At 42.4% G+C, this 18,339-nt stretch overlaps 1 protein-coding gene across 2 annotated transcripts in view; it reads left to right on the forward strand.

Annotated features, from left to right (window-relative positions):
- Positions 1-18,339, forward strand: part of DNAH17 (dynein axonemal heavy chain 17) — a 14,992,541-nt gene that overhangs the window by 12,707,482 nt on the left and 2,266,720 nt on the right. For both annotated transcript variants that reach the window (XM_085617470.1, XM_085617471.1), the window contains one exon: positions 8,719-8,859. In XM_085617470.1, the coding sequence (XP_085473596.1) occupies positions 8,719-8,859 (141 nt within the window). The remainder of the gene's footprint in view (positions 1-8,718; positions 8,860-18,339) is intronic.

Raw genomic sequence — 18,339 nt, forward strand, 5'->3', positions numbered from 1 at the left:
AAATAATATGAACACTACACACCTTCCCCCTTTGAAAAAACGAAAGCAAAAAAAAATTACAGAATAAATTTCTTATGAATGATAATTAAAATCTAACAGTCATTCATTTTAACAGGTGGTTTTCTAATACGACAACTCTTCCTTTGAATAGATATTTCTTCACTCTGAGTAGGTGAGCATTCTACAGCAATAACATTTTGGTTCACAATGGGAACATTACTTGGCGCCACAACAGCATCCGGAATCGGGGTTGATTTTACAATATTGTCACAAGTACCAAGAACATGAGTATTAAGAGATGGAACAACAACATCAGGTTCAGAATCAAAACAACCTAGAGTATCTAAAATTTTTTGAAAATCTTCATTTTCCTTAATGATTACAGAATCTTTTTGCGGAAGAACACATGGTTTGCTAACAACATCATTAGATCTGTACATAGATACTCGTCTGAAATTCCAAATTTTCCCACCTTGTACTCTGACAGCTTTGCAAAACACCTCAGTTACTTTGACAGGGTCAGACCATTTGGACCATCTTTTGTCAGGACCACCGAATTTAACACGTACAAAATCACCCACTCTAATTCTACGGTTCAACGGACGATTTTTGCAATTATCTCTTCGCATTTTGTCTTGATATTTTTTAACACGTTCTCTGACTAATCTAAGATCCAAAATTGGGTCATTGTTTGTTTTCAACCACCAAGGCATGAGCTTAGAGCTTGGTTTCCTTCCTCTTGACATTTCAAATGGAGAACAGCCAGTAACTGAGTTGGGAGATGTGCGATATGTAAGTAAGGTGGCTCGCAAAGCTTTCCTCCAGTCAATGTTGCTCTTGATAGCAAGTTGTATGGATTCTTTTACAACCCTATTGAAGCGTTCAACTTGACCATTGGCCATAGGATTATAATTAAAAACTCTTTTATGAATAATGCCACATTTATGTAGAAACATCTCTAGCTCTTTACTGATGAATTGTGGACCATTGTCCGAAACAAGTTCAGCGGGGAGACCTTCCCGGCTAAAGATATTATCCAAAAACTCTATAACTTGAGTGGAGTTGATTTTGTCTACAACTTTGACTTCTGGCCATTTTGAAAAATTGTCTACCAACACTAGAGCAAATACATGTTTTGCAGAGGGAAGACACAAAGGACCAATTATGTCAATGCCTAGTTTCCTCCATGGCCCTTGTGAATACTCAATGGGAGAAATTTCTGCAGACAAAGGTTTAACTGACTTGTCACTCTTGGAGCATTGGGCACATTCTCTGACCCACCTGTCTACCATACTATCAATACTGGGCCACCAATAAAATTCCCTCAAGCGTCGCTTAGTGCAAGACATGCCGAAATGTCCTTCATGGGACAGATTAATCAATTGTTCTCTGATTTTCCGGGGAGGAACAATTTTTTCACCTCTAGTTACAAATCCATGTGAAAACATAAGCTCGTCCTTGATTTTAAAGAACGAACTAATTTCTCCACTCAACTTCCTCTCTTCAGGCCAGCCATCTTGTAAGTATTTTACAACGTCATACAGGATGTCATCTTCAGACATTGCCTTTGCCCAGATTTCCTCCGAGATGGCCTCCGAATTTATACTATGATTGACATCTTCTATGGTATAGGCTATATCACATTCCTCTGCATCCTTAACAATGTTTGGAACATCAGGTAAAGGTAGCCGAGACATGCAATCAGCATGTACATTCATGCGGCCTGGAATATACACGACTGAGCATTGGTATTCTTGCAATTTGGCAGCTAATCTAGCCAAACGAGCTGTAAGGGTACTGCCACCCCCAGCTGCTAACATATTTATTAGTGGTTTATGATCTGTCCTCAATTGAAATTTCGTGCCCCACAAAAATTGTCTGAAATGCTGAGCAGCCCAAGTACATGCAAGGAATTCCCTTTCAATCGTGGAATAATTATATTTCACACCACGCAAAGATCTTGAAGCATAAGACACTACGTACTCTTCTCCGAAATTCTTTTGCATGAGCACAGCACCTAGACCAGTGCTGCTAGCATCCACTGCTACGATGCATTCACCTCCGATAGTGAAGGGTCTCAAAAAAGGAGCAGAACTAATTTCTTTCTTAAGTGCTTCAAAAGCTAATTTTTGCTCCTCGCTCCAGGCGAATTTAGCATTTTTTAAAAATAAAATACGTAGAGGGTATACTTTTGAAGGATAGTTCTTCACAAACTTGCTATAAAATTCAGTTAGACCTAAAAATGAAAATAATTGTTCCTTAGTGGTAGGTGCAGGTGCCTTTGAAATGCTAATTACATGGTCTAGCTTAGGTTTGATGCCCTCATTTGATATTTCCTGTCCTAGATATTCAACGCTATCCTTCCTAAATTTACATTTTGGGAATTTGAGCGTTAAGCCTTTCTTCTGTATGCTGTCCAATACTTTTTTAGATTAGAATCATGTTCCTCAAAATCTTTCCCAAAAATTAAAATGTCATCCTGGAAAGCAATTGCACCAGGACAACCTTCCAACACATCCTTCATAAGTCTCTGAAAGACAGAGGCAGCAGCACTAGCTAACCCAAATGGCATCCGTGAAAATTGAAACATGCCCTCCGGTGTAATAAACGCTGTTAAGCATTTAGATTCCTCATGTAACATAATTTGGTGGTATGCACTGGCTAGATCCACAGTGGAAAACACGTAAGTACCAGACAAAGTTGAAATCAATTTGTGTATATTAGGTAAAGGGTGTCTGTCAATCCAGATATCTTTATTCAAACTGCGGAGGTCAACACACAAATGAAGATCTCCATTACTTTTGAGTGAAAGAACCACTGGAGAAACCCATGGAGAAGATTCTATTGGTTCAATAATGTTACGAGAAACCAGGTCTCCCAACATGTCTTTCAATTTGTTGCGATAAGCTAAAGGAACGTTACGGACTTTATGCCTCACAAGAACAGCAGAATCTTTAAGTATAATTTTGTGTTTGAAATCCACATATTTTCCAAGCGTATCATTAAATACGCTCGGAAACATGTTTTTTATATTCAGCACAAATACCTCATCGTCTGTAGGAACACTATATACAGGCGGTGAAGCATTGGGATCCAATTTTATACCCAACTCCTGTTGGTGAGGCCATCCAAATATGGAAACTCCTTTGGTAGCTACATACAATTTACCTTTAAATTTTTCCTTTGAAAACCAAATCTGCCCAAATAAATCCCTCCAAATCAATTTTGTGCCCTGAGTAACTGCCAGGTCTAATATCAGGAGGTAGTAATTTTCTACTATCCCACAATTCCTCAAATACATCCTTGCCAATAATGGAATACCAGGCACAAGAATCAATCATCATTGTCACTTCCTTCCCATCGATCAATATTGTGCCAGGTGGAAAACCTTTACACTTATTCTCGCAGACACATGAAATACAATTGAATTCATTAAGTTCTGTAGAGATTTCATCCTCTTCACAAGTAACACAGTTAACCTTTTGCAAGGACCTGCACATTTTCCCAAAGTGACCTGCTTTCTTGCATTTAATACAAATGTTATTCCATGCTGGACATCCTTTGTAATTTCCCACATGATCAAAACTACCACATCTATAACAGATCACAGGGTTTCTTCTATTACTAAATTTATTGTCTTTGAATCCAGAGACTTTCCTACTGACAAAAGATGTTCTCTTTGGCGTGAATTGATTTTTTACAAGTGATACTTCTGCTACGGGGTCTTGTACTTTCACATTAAGTGTGTGAGGTTGACCTCTGATCTCACTGACAAACTTTTCAGATTGTTCAGTACCTATGGCAATATTAACTACAGCACTTAATGACAATTCAGTGCCTAACCATAACCTTTCTTTTATTTTTTTACTCTTTGTTTTCATCATAATTTGGTCTCTTAGTACCTGTTCATAATTAATGGTATCAAATGCACATGAACCGGCTAGAGAACGTAAAGCAGATACATAGTTTTCAATCGACTCATCTTCTCTCTGAGCGCGAGAATAAAATTTGAATCTCTCCATTACTACGTTTATTTTCTTTCCAAATCTAATACTCGTTTTTTTGACAGTGACTTCAAAAACATTTACTCCTTCTGTGCTTTCAAGAGGAGGCAAATTATCAAATTCTGTAATGCCTTGACCACATAAACAATGTCTCAAGAGATCTAGGGCCATATGTAGGTAGCTAAATACCGGTCGGTAACGGCCAAAAATCGGTAAATTTCCCGTTACCGACCGGTATTTAGGCAATTGAGATGTAAGAGGCTGTATTTAAGGATTCGGTAATTTACCGATTCGTTATTTAAAGGAATCGGTAAAATACCGAATCGGTAAATTACCGAATCCTTAAATTCTATGTAGGGAGCACTCAAGTGAGTGCATTTTTGTTTTAAGGATTCGTTATTTACTACCAACTACAGGTTGGTGGTAAATACCGAATACCTTTTAAAAAGCAATTTTGTGCTTTTCTAGAAATGCCATGTGGCAGACATACATGTGCACACATTCACGATTCAGGGGTGCAACAGGGTGTCAATGTGACACCCTGCCACCCTTGAATATTCTCCCCCTATTACCGAATCGGTATTTACCGAATCGGTAATAGTGAATGGCATCCCTTTAATTCCTATGGGCATCCAGGCCCATAGGAATGAATAGGAAGGTATTCCTTATTACCGATTCGGTAAATACCGAATCGGTAATAACGAATATTACCGAATCGGTAAAATTTACCGATTTTTTACCTACATTCTATTTACCGATTCTTAAATACCGAATCGGTAAAATTCGGTATTTAGGAATCGGTAAATAGGAATTACCTACATATGGCCCCTAATTTCCTTTTAGGAGAGCAACCATCCTCCTCTAATACTTCCACGTAGGCTAGAAACATGGGATACCATAAATCCCATTCCATCTTAGGTTCACCAGCAGAAGGCAAAAAATGTGGGGGTGCTGAAAAATTTGACATTGTAGAGATAAAGAAAAGTAAATGTAAAATAATACCAGAACTAACTATGTAATATACTGTTAAATGCCCAGTACTTTCCTCACTATATTCAGTATAAGCGGTATAAAGCACAGATGTAGATTACACACAAATGAACTTGAATAAAACAACCAAATATGCTACACATAAAAAAATAATCTTGGCTTGTTATTGTTTTGTTTTTTTCTTACTTGAAAGGTGTGCGGATCACCGAAGTAAAATTCGCATCCAGCGTTGTTTTGACATGGAAAGGAGAATTAAAAAAACGAAAGAAAACGATCCAAAAACGATGACACCGGTGAAGTTTCACAATACTAAACACTTAAGATGGCTGCCGGAGACGTGTGACGTCACCACGCTCCCAGCATGCAGTGTGGTATTCCGAATCCCATGATTCTCTTGTGTAGGTGGAAGGAAGAGAAGCTCCGCACGTTGGATTGCAGAGTTCTAATGTAGGTAATTGTTTACTTTTAAATGTTAGTAGTTACGGCAAAGTATATGGAAACATCCAATGCGAAAACAATGCCGCAAAACTGCCGCAGGCGTTAGAAAAATCTGCCGCGGGCGCGATCAGAGCGCGTTTTTTCCCTTTAAATGTTCGCTGCTGACACGAAAACCATATTTTTAGATAGAAAAAAAAACTGCCGCAGGCGCTATCAGAGCGCTACTTCCCAAACGCAGCCACTCTTCGTAAAGTAGACCATCCTTGAACAATTCAACTGACAATGAAATGCAAACACACTGCTTCTCCGGCTCGCGTTCGTACTTCCCTCTTTTTTTTTCCTGCCTCTGCCACTAGGGTACAGCTACGTGGGATGGCGCTTGAATTAAGGTTTTAACAGCCGCTGGTGCAATCATAAGCACATATCTCACATACAGCCGTTGGTGCATTCACGCACATAAACTCAGATATTAGAAACGAAGTACCTTAATAATACTTTCCAGAAGTGAATGTTGTCTTCTCCTTGACTCCCGCTCGTCGCCAATATGAAGTAAGCACAGATGGGCAAATTGTAGACTTCAGGTTACATTTATTAGTTCAGGAGAAGACAGCTTAAACAACCACTCCCAGACGGTTCCAACAAGAGATCCACAACCGCCAGGAATGGAACATGGAATCCAAGAAGACCAATAACATTGTACACTAATGTGTGACAGTAAATAATATGAACACTACATAATTGACGTCAGCGCACCAAGGTGGTGCCTATATAGATGACACAGACTTCGATTGTGGCGCGGATGATGAAACCGACGAGGTCATGTGGAGCGGACTGACGCCACCTACCAGTGCGCAGGGGTATTGCTCAAAGAAAAATCTTCTGGATCCAGTCTGACGCCTGGGAAATTCAAAGGTAAGGAATCTGCAGCTAAATACTGTCTCTACCAGATAAGGCATTACTGAAGGTAAGTAACTGGTACTTCTGAACCAGAGTCCAGTTTTAAATATACTGAGTGTAAGCCTGACTTTAGGTATTACCCTTTGTCAGCTTTAAATTAAATATTTACACGTTTTTGTGACACAAAGACATTTTCAGATTGAAGAACATTTTCTCCTTAGTTGAGCAGCAACATGGGAGATATGAGTCTGGCTAAGATTCCCTAACTATGTACATCTCAGGGTTGTCTAGTACACATTTCAGGTATACTGATATGTGCACAGAGGGGACACATGTAAAGAATACTGGTTCTAACTGGATTTTCCAATGCACTTCTGCCTCGATTATAATTCACAATCATTTAGATTACAGAGTGGTCAGTTAATTACATAAACACTGAGATTTGACAATTCAGATTAAAGAAGCCTTCGCACCTGCGCTGTCCAGAAGGAAGTCAGACTCCAAATTGCTGCTTGGTTTCTATTCCTGGACCGAGATTGGACATCCACACAGAAGCCAAGTTTAGCTGATCTACGCTGACAGAGAGCTCCCTCCTCCCATCCTGCTCATCCAGCTGAAAATCTGATAACACAGACACGCGTTAGGGCCGATATGCAGGGCCATGGTACAAGTTCTCCTCAACAGGCAAAGGTAGTTTATTTTATGCTCTCAGCGTAATGCTAAAAATAGAGTGTAGGAGTTAAAAAACATATTCTTGGGAAACATGGTAGAAATGTTGGCTGTGTTCATTCTCATAGCAACCCTAATAATAGCAATCGGCTTTATATGTTTTGTGGTCACTGCCCATACACTAATTCATAGAATACTGCAATAAATGCTTTTCAACATACATTGTGCCATTATTAGCACAACTGTTTGAGTGTGGCAGTCCAAGTACGAACGTTTGGTGTCTTGGATACCACTGTGTTCCTGAGAGAGATACTGTTTTGTTTACTAGAAAACATGTTTTCCCCTGTGAAATGGGGCAGAGTGCAGGTCTGCAGTAAACCAAATCTACCTTTCTCATACATAACACAGTGAGCTAAGTCCTTGTGGTATAGGGCTACGGGGTCTAAACCTGTAGACTTAGGGTATATTCCTAAGATATGTAACAGTTCAGTCCTGCCTTGATCAGTAGAAAGCTCTATGCGCATAAATGCAGCAACTTTGCCGGGCGATGAAGAGCTATGGAGTGCTATAACTGAATTCAGATTTGTTCTGTGTTCACTCAAATGATGTGCGTTTGGAAATGGTGCCAGCAAATCCTTAGAAAGAAAGTGCTATGTATCAATGGCAGCATCAGTGCTCATATATTTTAGAATGGTTTCAATGTTTTTGGACTCAAAAAGTCATATTGTCCATTGTCTGTTTCTCCATAGCCCCAAACTACATTGTGTCCTTTCACCTACTTTCCATCCCCTTCATCCCAAGTATTGTTTGCATCTATTTGGACATTGAGTTCTCAGACGAACTCTGAATTTGGAGGGTACTTGGTTCCTTTGAGGCTCACACAGGGTTTCCACATTAGTAAGAACTTTTTTATTTCTTGATTTTCAGGTTTCAGTCCTTTTTGCCTAAGAAAATCTTAGAAATTGGTATTGTACAGATGGCCTTAGGTTTAAGGTAAATATTACTTCACACTTCATTATTACCTACTAATGGATGCTGTCCTACAATAATCACTGGTTGCAACTGCATGATTATTGCCCTGCAGAGATTCTGCAGGCTGACGTGAACAGGGTAAACGCAGCGTCATAAGTGAAATGTTAAGGATAGCTCAGTGAGCCTCAAATCTGTAGGTTTTATTTAAGGAATGCCATGGTTCACAGATATCTTTTCGACCGAACAGTGCTCAGAGGCTCGTGTACCAGAGACCTTCTTGTTTTATGCTTTTTCTCTTTGTTATTGGGCTACCCGTCATGCTTTTTAACAGAAATGTCCTTTGTATAAGCAATTCCCCATCTCCTAACACAGTTGCCAAGTTTGAATTAACATTTGGCTCATTGAAGATTTATAATGAATGAACCCTTCCTCTGGTAGTGTCTGCTCCTTTAATCATTGGTCTGGTGGGATTACGGGGGGAGGGGAGGTGAAATATTGACCAATACAAATATAAAATCCACATGATTAATTACCAGCATAGTTGCAGGGTAATATAGATGTAAAGGTAAGAATATTAAATCTACATTTCCTTATAAATACCTTGGCTATATGGTGGTGGTTGATATTGTGGATGCCTCATTATTTTGCAATTTTATAATGGTTTAGATGGTCAATGGAAATTAGAAAATAGTTGGAGTGTGAATTTGTTTTTTAGGTTTCACAGATTGAGAATATTGTTTTTTCCTAGGTAAGAGAAGCCAAAATTACAGAAGTTAAAATTAATGAAGCCAGAGAGAATTATAGACCAACTGCAGAAAGAGCGTCTTTGCTTTACTTCATCCTGAATGACCTGAACAAAATCAATCCCATTTATCAGTTCTCGTTGAAGGTAATAATATTAATAATTTTGTGGAAGCACTAAACACTGCATGATGTGATGCGGCAATCCAAAACTCTTTCTATCAATGCACATTTTCTGCTTCATGTTTAATCTAGAGGTCTTGTATTCCTCAGTCTCTCAAAGGCTTTTTTGAAGTAGTGTGTTGGTCCCGAAATTGAAACACTAAGATTTTCTTCATCATGAATTTTTCATTTAAAGTCCTATTTATAGACTTGTCCTACCCATGAGTGGAATTATAGAGCACCTTTAACCAAAGATAAAAATCTTTTCCCAAAAATATATATTTCGACCAAATATTTTTATGTACCCGTCAACAGGTTACATTGACCACATTCTGTTTGTGTTTTTTGCTAACAAAGCTAACAGCAGATCCAACAAACTTAGGAAAAAAACATAAGATCTGCAGTTAATGCGATCAAACTTGCAAACCTAATTTGTGTTTGCCTGTATTTGCATGCACTACTGCATTAAAACCATACCTAGTATCCTTTACCAATGCTTGTGATAATAATACTTAAAGTTACTTTGCTATCTGCAATTTTTATTGCGAATCATTGGAGTAGGATAAAATGACACATTCATTCAAACTAAAAAGTGGCAGCTATCCCACTCCGGAAGTGATGTCACTTCTGTAGTTGGGACCTAGTCCAGTTATTTGACTTGTTGAGATGTCACAGGTAAACCCTAACCCAAAAAGCATATAACCGTAGTTACACCAGTATTGGAATTTTCATATATTCTCATTCTTGAATCATTCCCCGTCATGGAGATGGGAGTCTCTGGTACATCAAAAAAGCATTGCTAAATCAATACAAAGCAGAAAGTAGGCCTAGGCCCTTTTCACTTTTGTAACCCATAACTATTTTTGTAAAAAAAAGACCCAAAATAATCCTTGAGCCAATCAGGACCCTTTACCCTCTAGAACACCCCTGAGGGAACTTTAGACCTTCAGATTTTCTACCGCACGTTGTGCTAGGGAGTCTCCTCTGAGCTCTGCTCAGTTTTTCTCTTATAAGTGAATTGGTCAGAAATCTTGGCTTCATTTCAACATTTATATCTATAGGATCCAACATCAGTGCTGGTTTGTCATCACTCAGGCACAATTATGTCGGGAAAGAAGAAAAAGGTTCTGTTGAGAGCCTGTGCTACCTGCTCCAAGAAAAGGCTTTATACTGATGACCCTCATGAGGACTGTATTTATTGCCTATATCCAGACCATCAGGCAAAGGATTGCAAGGTATGTCATACCTTTTCAAGTAAAACCTTAAGGGATCGTGAGGGACGCTTTCTAATATGGCTTCAAAAACTCAAAGCCAGAAAAGAAGTAATATCTAGTGAGGACAGTGATGAGGCATCTTCTTCCTCATCCAGGAGATCCCATATGAGAAGATCACCTCACGCTCATTCATCCGGGAAGCGTCCAGAAAAAGCCCTTAAAAAGCTTTCTCATGGGCGCAGTCCCTCAAAATCTCCTCAAAAACATGAACAGGAGAGGAAGTGACATGCTTAGGGGGATAAACGGGCAAAAATGGCAAGTTCTGAGCCGCCTAAGAAACCCCCTCAGATCAGGCACTCCTTCAAAGAGCCGTCTTCAGTGCCTCCTGAAGTAAAGACGTCGACGAAATCTACATCGACGACGGCACCATCGATGACGAAACTACCTCTATCGTCGATGACGGTTGAAGATCACCTATTGCAAAAGAAAGCGTCGACGGCAGAGTTTGGGACTCCGATGAAGGTTTTGTCACGGTCGACTATGGTATTGACGCCTGTATCATCAACGTCAATGACAATGTCGACAACGGCAGCGCCTCCGGCAAGGTAGACGACGACAACAACGACTTTGGCGGTTAGACTATCATTGATGGTTTCCAAATCACCTCCAACGGCTGCAGCTACGACAACGGTGTCATCGGCGATCTCGTCGACGGGCTCGTAGATGGGGGAAAAAACACCGGACAGAATAGAGAAGACAAGATTTAGGAGAATTACACCTGAAATTACGTCACCTAGCAAGGTTACACCTCTTTTGCCATCTCACCTGCTGGAAGAGCAGGAGTCCAAGAAAGAGGATGATGGGCTATTTGGCTATGCGAGTAGCCTGTCCCAGCTGCACGTGAAGTGTCAGGAAGATGATTTTGAGGAAGTATACAGTGAATATCGAGGCTATGCTCCTCAGGAACAATACCATCAGGAATATCAGGAGGAGGTAGTTTGCATGCCGTCTTCTTTATTAACGGACCTACAGTTCATGCTGGCTGACTACAGAAAGAATTCCACCAACCCCTCAGGAAATACCATCAGTAGTTCCTCGTCCACGCTCTATCCCATCTACTCCAAAGAGGAGTCAAGCTGTGCTGGCAGAACCCTTGCAGAGATCACCTCTATCAATCCCTCAATAACAGCCAGGTACTACGGATGATGATCAGGAGGAAGGAGAGCTTAGAGAGAATGGGATGGCTTCCTCATTCCCACACCTTCTTCTTCTTCTCCTTCTCCGGTGCCTGTTGACTCACCACCAGAGGATATTGATGGTTTTCATAACCTATTAGAGAGAGCTGCAAAAAGATTTGATCTAACTTTGCTGGCTACCCAAACTGACTGTTTCTTATATGATTTTAAGGAGCCCTATAGGAAGTCAGTGAGAGCTATTCCGAGTATAGGTCATGTATGGGAGGAAGGACTCGAGGTCATAAAAACACCAGCGATGGTGACACCAGTACTATCCAGGTTGTAGAAGAAATACAAGGCCCCAGATGATGTTCCAGCCTGTTTGGTGGGCCATCCCAAACCGGATTTAGTCATTTCACAGGCAGCTCAGTGAAAATCCAATAACCCATCTACAGCCATTACCACACCTCCAGATAGACAAGGCAGGCGCCTAGATAACGCCGGTAAGCATTTTTCGTCCATGTCAGCTCTGTTGGTCAGAGTGGCTAATGCCCTTGCCATATTGGGCAGATATGACAGACAGATGTGGTATGACCTGGCTCCATATATGGATCAGCTTCCGGAAGAGAGCAAACCATAAGTGAAGAAAATTCTCCAGGAAGGCGAGAGCATCTGCAGAGGTGATAGATTGTGCAATGGATATCGCAACTACAGCATTCAGATCGCTGGAGAATGCAGCGGTTTTACGCCGTCAAGGATGGCTCTGAGCTACTTCGTTTGGACCAGAAGTTCAAAATATAAGTTCAAAACGTATTCAAGTGATGCACTTTGCCCTAATCCAGGCAGCCCTTATGGTGATTTTAATGGTCTGTGAACCATATAGAGCTCTCAAAGTGGTAGCTGTGGAGAGCAGCCTTCAGGTTTATCTTGAAGGAGTGTAAAGTAGCTTGTTTTACCACATTTAATCGACAGTGTAGAGTAGATGAAAAAAACCAATGTTGTATACAAATAAGTCTGTTTATTACACAACGCAATCACTAACACATTGGTATATATCTTACCCAAAGAAATTATGAATACACACAAGAATACTTCAAAATAATCAGGTAAGTATCACAAATATACACTGGTCTCCAGGGGAAGACTAAACCATATACTAAGAAAATAGAATGCTTTCTGCAAAGGAGAACGGGACTTGGACCAGAAGACTCAGAGGAACCCGAAGTAAGTACCCAGGAACCCCACGGAGGCTGTGTGCAGAGTGTAAACACAGCTGCCTGCTCACTGGAAGTCAATGAAGAAGTTGCTGTTGCAGTGTTAAATAAGATTCTTCCCAGAGGACCCCAAGGAAAACCTTTGGGAGATGGAAGATTGGAGAGCCACCCCACCCGTGGATGCCCTATGAACCAGGTTACCGACACCTGGGAATCCTGGTCCGTAGGGGTGAAGTGACATCAGAACCTGCCGTAGACTACAATGGAAGACTTAGAAGAAGATGCCTCTCTAGAAGCCTGTGAAGGACTCTGGTGGAATCCAATTGTGGATTATGCCAGTGAAAAACCTGCAAGCAGAGGGGACAGTGCCTATGCCACTCGGAGGTGACCAGGAGGCACAGAAGCACAATGCCCACCGATGTTAGGAGGTTCAGAAGTGAAGACGGCGACCTTGTCGCTGCAGCTTTGAGGACCAGTCGATGCTGAGGAAGACCAGGAGTTGAGCACAAGCTGACCCATGTCGGATGTTGATGTCTAGGGGGTCGGTGTCCAGCGGAAGCACCATCAAGTCTTGGTAGCCACAAATGACGAGTAAAGCAAAAAGTTATAAACTTTGGGACCAGAAATGTCCAAAGTACTCACCCCGTGCAGGAGAGTCAGAGCAGGGCAGTCACGCCCAGCCAACACGTGTTTCGTAGATAGGGGTTAACCCCACGACTTCTTCAGGACTGTCGGGCTCTTAATCTTCTAATGTACAGCTTCTCTCCGTTGGTTCTAATTCCGACCTTGCTGGTCATAAAGTTTAAAGTACTTCTACTTTGTCCGGGGATTCACTAAACTCAAATTCTGGTGTTGTCCCTTATATCCAGATTAAAATATTTCCAGTGATCGGTCGATTCCAAATTTCAAAACGTCACCGTTAGTGTAAGCCCATTTCAGACTGTCTTTGCGAGTACGCTGAGGTCCATGTCTCATATCCCAAATTAGAGTTGTGAACCAGCGGAGAGGAGTTGTACATTAGAAGATTAAGAGCCTGACAGTCCTGAAGAATTTTTGGGGTTAACCCCTATCGACGAAACGCATGTTGGCTGGGCATTGTGGATTAAAGAAAAAATTAAAATCGTATGGATCACTCTTTTCATTGTCTTTGTATACTGATATATTAAGGAATGTTCGCAAATGACTTGAGCGTGTGCAGAGGAGAGTATTTGTTTTATCTGACCCTAGGGTCAAATTTTGAGGGCTAATGGTGTTTTCCCTCACCTCTGGTGTGAGAAGTTGGACTGATATATGATGTCACTAGTTCTAGTGTACACCTTGTATCAGTCCAAACAACCCTTATGGTAATTGGTTGTAAAGTCAACCTTATAGACCAGCTATCCTAGTGGTAGCATGGACAAGAGCAGTCTTAGGCTAAACTCTGTATGGCATGTGAAGCCAGCTGTTATACCATTTGCAACCCCTTGAATACCAAATGAAAGGACACCACAACAGATATATTATAAAAATAGAATGTATTTATTCTAGTCAAAACACCCTCAGCACTCTTTATGAGATTCGAGGTAAGTACAACACAGTCTTATTTAAGCATACATAAGTCACACAGGTAAGTAATACAGTTAGGCCCTAGGGGCCACGCAAACCATATACTAAGTAAGTGGTATAAGGAGCACTGTCACGAACACAGGATAGGCCTAGGCCTAGGGAATCGCTGGGGCTACACTATCCTATCAGTTGCTAGGCAGTGGGAGGCCCACGGGATTCAGGTGCAGAGTGGAAACACTCACGCGTAATGCGTTAAAGTCGATGGAAATAGTAGTATTTCGAAATTAAGAGTTTTAGGACACTTCGGAAGGAACTAGGAGTTAGAGACTTGGAAACTAGACACTTCGATAGTCAATACCCTTGTGAGCACCGGAGTACTCAAGTTACCTAGCCCACGGGCTGCGGGTGCATAGGTGTGAACTTGCGTTGGGTTTCGTCGTCGACTCCTATGGATGCCTGAAGAAAGTTGCTGACAGGCAGTCAGTGAAGAGTGTCCGGTGGATTCCAAGGATGGAATCAGGAAGGAGGATACCTGCAAGCAGAGGGGACAGAGTCTAGGTCACCAGCCAGGAGCCGGGAAGGAACCAGGCGATGTCGTGAAGATGCAGGTGAAGAGGTGAAGCTTGTCGAAGCAGCCACGGGTACCAGGAGGCGTTTAGGACGACCAAAACCAGGAGGCGAGCTGTCCCACGAAGGCTCTTGCTGTCGGCGGCGTCGATGTCGAGTTAGGACCCAACAAGCCTTGGCAAGCGTAACCCACGTAGGATTGAGGACTTGCTTCTGTCGCAGACCAGGAAGGTCTGGGGTGCTTCCCTTTCACTGGGGAGCGGGTGCCAGTCTGGAGGAGCCGGACCAGCAAGGCAAAATTGAAGGTTCGTCGTCACAGAGGTCACTAGCCAACGGGCCAGCAACCGGACAACACGTCGAGCAACTCAGGTGCAGAAGGGCCCCACGCAGAACACGTGAAGTGTGGGGAGCTGATCTTCTTTGCAGATGGTGCTCGGGATTGGGGCTTCTCAATTCCCCAAGCACAGCCTCGAGGAAGCCTCAGAAGTTGCGCTAGTCAGTTACTAGCCACTTTTCCCAAGTCGCCGGTCCCACTTCCCTCGTTGCCTCCACGGGTCTCAGCATTGCTGTAGATGTGGATCTGGTTCAGAGGTGTCTGGAAGTCATGGCGCTGGTCAGTCTCTACAGCCGTCCCTCGTAGGATCAGTCGCAAAGCAAGCAGCGGTCGCTGGATGGTGCCTGGTTGCCCAGGGTGGTCACTCCTTGGCCACAAGGGAGATTCTTCAGTCTTCTTCCATAGTAGAATGTCGAAGGTCCAGAGTTTCTGTTCAAGATGCAGGTTCAGGATAATCTAAAGTCCTAGGGGCTCAGCTCCCACTCTTATACTAATCTGGGGGGCTGCATTACCTGCTAGGTCCATCCTATGGGTGGGACCAGGGAGGGGGGTGGTTACACCCCCTTCCCTTTGTCCAGTTTCGCACCAGGACTGGGGCTGGAGTGCCCCAGCACCGGTTTGAACTGGACTATGCATGGGACACCTTGTGTGCCCCAGGCAGTGTCTCGTTTCATTCATCCCTCCCTGCCCCAATACACTAAGGCCTGTCTAGGGTGGTGCTAGCACCTCCCAAGGCAGGAAACCTATTGTCCAAGCCTCCCTCGCTGGAAGGTCTCCCAGCAGCAGGAGGTCAGACTCGTGTCTGTGGCAGCAGCGTCCATTTTGTGACGCTGGGGCTCTGGTTAACTTTAACCGGGTAGTAGGTCTTCAACATGTCTTCTCCCTCTAGAAGGGAGGAATACTATCCTCACCACCAGAGATGGTGTGGGGGTAGTATTCCAAAGTGTTAGACACCTTACACGACATGTTTTGATAAAGCCAAACCATAGTTACCATAACCGCGAGGATTATAAGGCACTTTAAGAGTATATGGTAGGCGATATCATAGAACAGCTATAAGGACATGGTTCCTAAAGCTGCAGACAGGCTCAGCTCATGCTAGAGCACCATCTCACATGTTACCAAGCACTCTGCCTTCAGGATTGTTAAGGCCTGCCATAGGAGTGACTGATAGGTTACCCATGTGTCTATATGTAAGCAAGGGGTGAGTACACGACCTTGCCCCAGCTGAGTGATCAGCCAGTTGTGTCATAATAGAAGGCCAGCCAGGGGTGGCATAATACAGGCTGCAGCCCCTGGTAGGCCTAGGGTACACCTATGCCCTGGGTCCAAAATGTTGATCCTTACCAATTGGGTTATGCACCTAAAGTGCATAGTGAATTTAGAGAGAGAACGGCTGGGCTGTGGGTCTGATTAGCAGGCCCACAGCCACATCTAAGTCAAAAACCAGTGAAGCAAAAGCAAAAAGTGGGGGTGAACATAGAAAGCAGACCCTACTCTCCTACATCTGGCACCTCCAGAATTGTTCATCACCATAGACTGATGCAAACTCTATAGGCGCCAAATCTCCTAGCTAAGAAAACCCCCACAATGTCTACAGGCACTTAGTTGTCATCCAGCTATTACTATAAAACCAGGGGACAAAGTAAGGGGCCACTGTGATTATGGACACGGAGATCTTTCGTGCAGTGTGTTTGAGACAATTAAATGATACTAAATATTATCGATCCATTCAGCGTGATCCTACATTCAGATTGCAAAGAGAAATACAAATGCTGGTCAATATAGGGAGAAAATCAGGATGGATTACGAAGGAGGAGGTCGATTTTCTTATTCAAAATCATCCTAGAGCACCAGCATTTTATATCCTCCCTAAGATTCATAAAATGCATTGACCACCACCAGGACAGCCCATCTTCTCTGGAATAGGCTCTATTTTTGAGCCTCTCTGTGTGTAAACTGTTTCCTACAGCCACTTCTGGCAGAAATGGCGTCATATTTACAGGACACTAAGCATGTGGTTACTTTTCTTGAGTGTTGTTTTTGATCCAAATATACATATTTTTGTATTGTATAATGTGGAATCGTTATATACAATATTCCACAAGATGATACACTCCAAACTGTCAGTAATTTATTAGAACAACACCCTCAACATGATCAAATGCTGAATCCTTATGGATTGCGCAAGTTTTGCGATGAAAGAATTTTTTTTTTTTACATTTGAAGGCCAGCTATACTGGGAGGTGACCGGCACATCTATGGGCAGTACCTGTGCCCCTAATATGGTAAACCTTTACATGCACGGATTTGAGAACACACACATTTACTCAGCAATCAATCCCTTCCAGATGAACCTTAGGTTATGGAAGAGGTATATTGACAACATCCTGGTTATCTGGGAGGGAGATGTGCCATCTCTGAGTATTTTCATGGCTCGGCTGAATAGTCGAGACATTAATCTTCGTTTTAGCTGTGAATGCAGTAAAGATCAACTCCCCTTCTTGGACTTGCTATTATATCCGAAAGAAGGCAAGATATATACTGAACTCTATCAAAAGCCGATGGCACGCAACTCTTTACTAAGTTATTCAAGTTTCCATCCACGAGCATTATTAAACAATGCCCCCGTGGTCCAATTTCTTAGGTTGCGGAAGAATTGTCTGCCGGATCTGGTGGCTCAGTGGACTAATGCATCCACTGCAGGGGCCTGTGTTCGACCTCATGGTCACAGGTTGAAATCCCGGTGGGTCCACTCAGCCTTTCATCCATCTAAGGTCGATTAAAATGAGTACCATTGAGTTGAGTAACAATAAAGATGTGTTATTCAGCTCCAAGATACCCCGTTTGGGGTCAGCTTTACAAATACTTATGTTAATTGTACAGAAATGGACAAGTACAAAATACATGCTGCAAATTTGAGCAATGAATTACAGATCCGTCAGTATCCAAAGGTTTTGATTCATAAATCATCCAAAAGGGCACGTAATAACAGGGATGCCCTCTTGGAGTCATATCCCAAAAATATGACCGACAGGATAGTCTGTGTGATTATGTACAGTCACTTGACCAATACAGTTAAGAAGGCTAGAAAAACAAACGACACACAATTGATGGACGGAATGCAGAACAAATCAAAACAGTCAAGAGATCTGGGTTAAATCCATCATTCATAAGTGCGCCAGGTATGCTCAGACGTGAGTCCTGGGCTCACTGTGCCACTGGAATCAAGCAATCCTGGCTGAAGTGGCATGTTGAGCAAAAGAATGATGGATTTAACCCAGATCTCTTGACTGGGGGTGAATGTTTTGATTTGTTCTGTATTCCGTCCATCAATTGAGTGTCTTTTGCTTTCTCGCCCTAAGTGCGCCAGGTATGCTCAGACGTGAGTCCTGGGCTCATTGTGCCACTGGAATC

The sequence above is a fragment of the Triturus cristatus genome, chromosome 7 (assembly GCF_964204655.1).
Source record: "Triturus cristatus chromosome 7, aTriCri1.1, whole genome shotgun sequence".
NCBI classification, from domain to species: domain Eukaryota; kingdom Metazoa; phylum Chordata; class Amphibia; order Caudata; family Salamandridae; genus Triturus; species Triturus cristatus.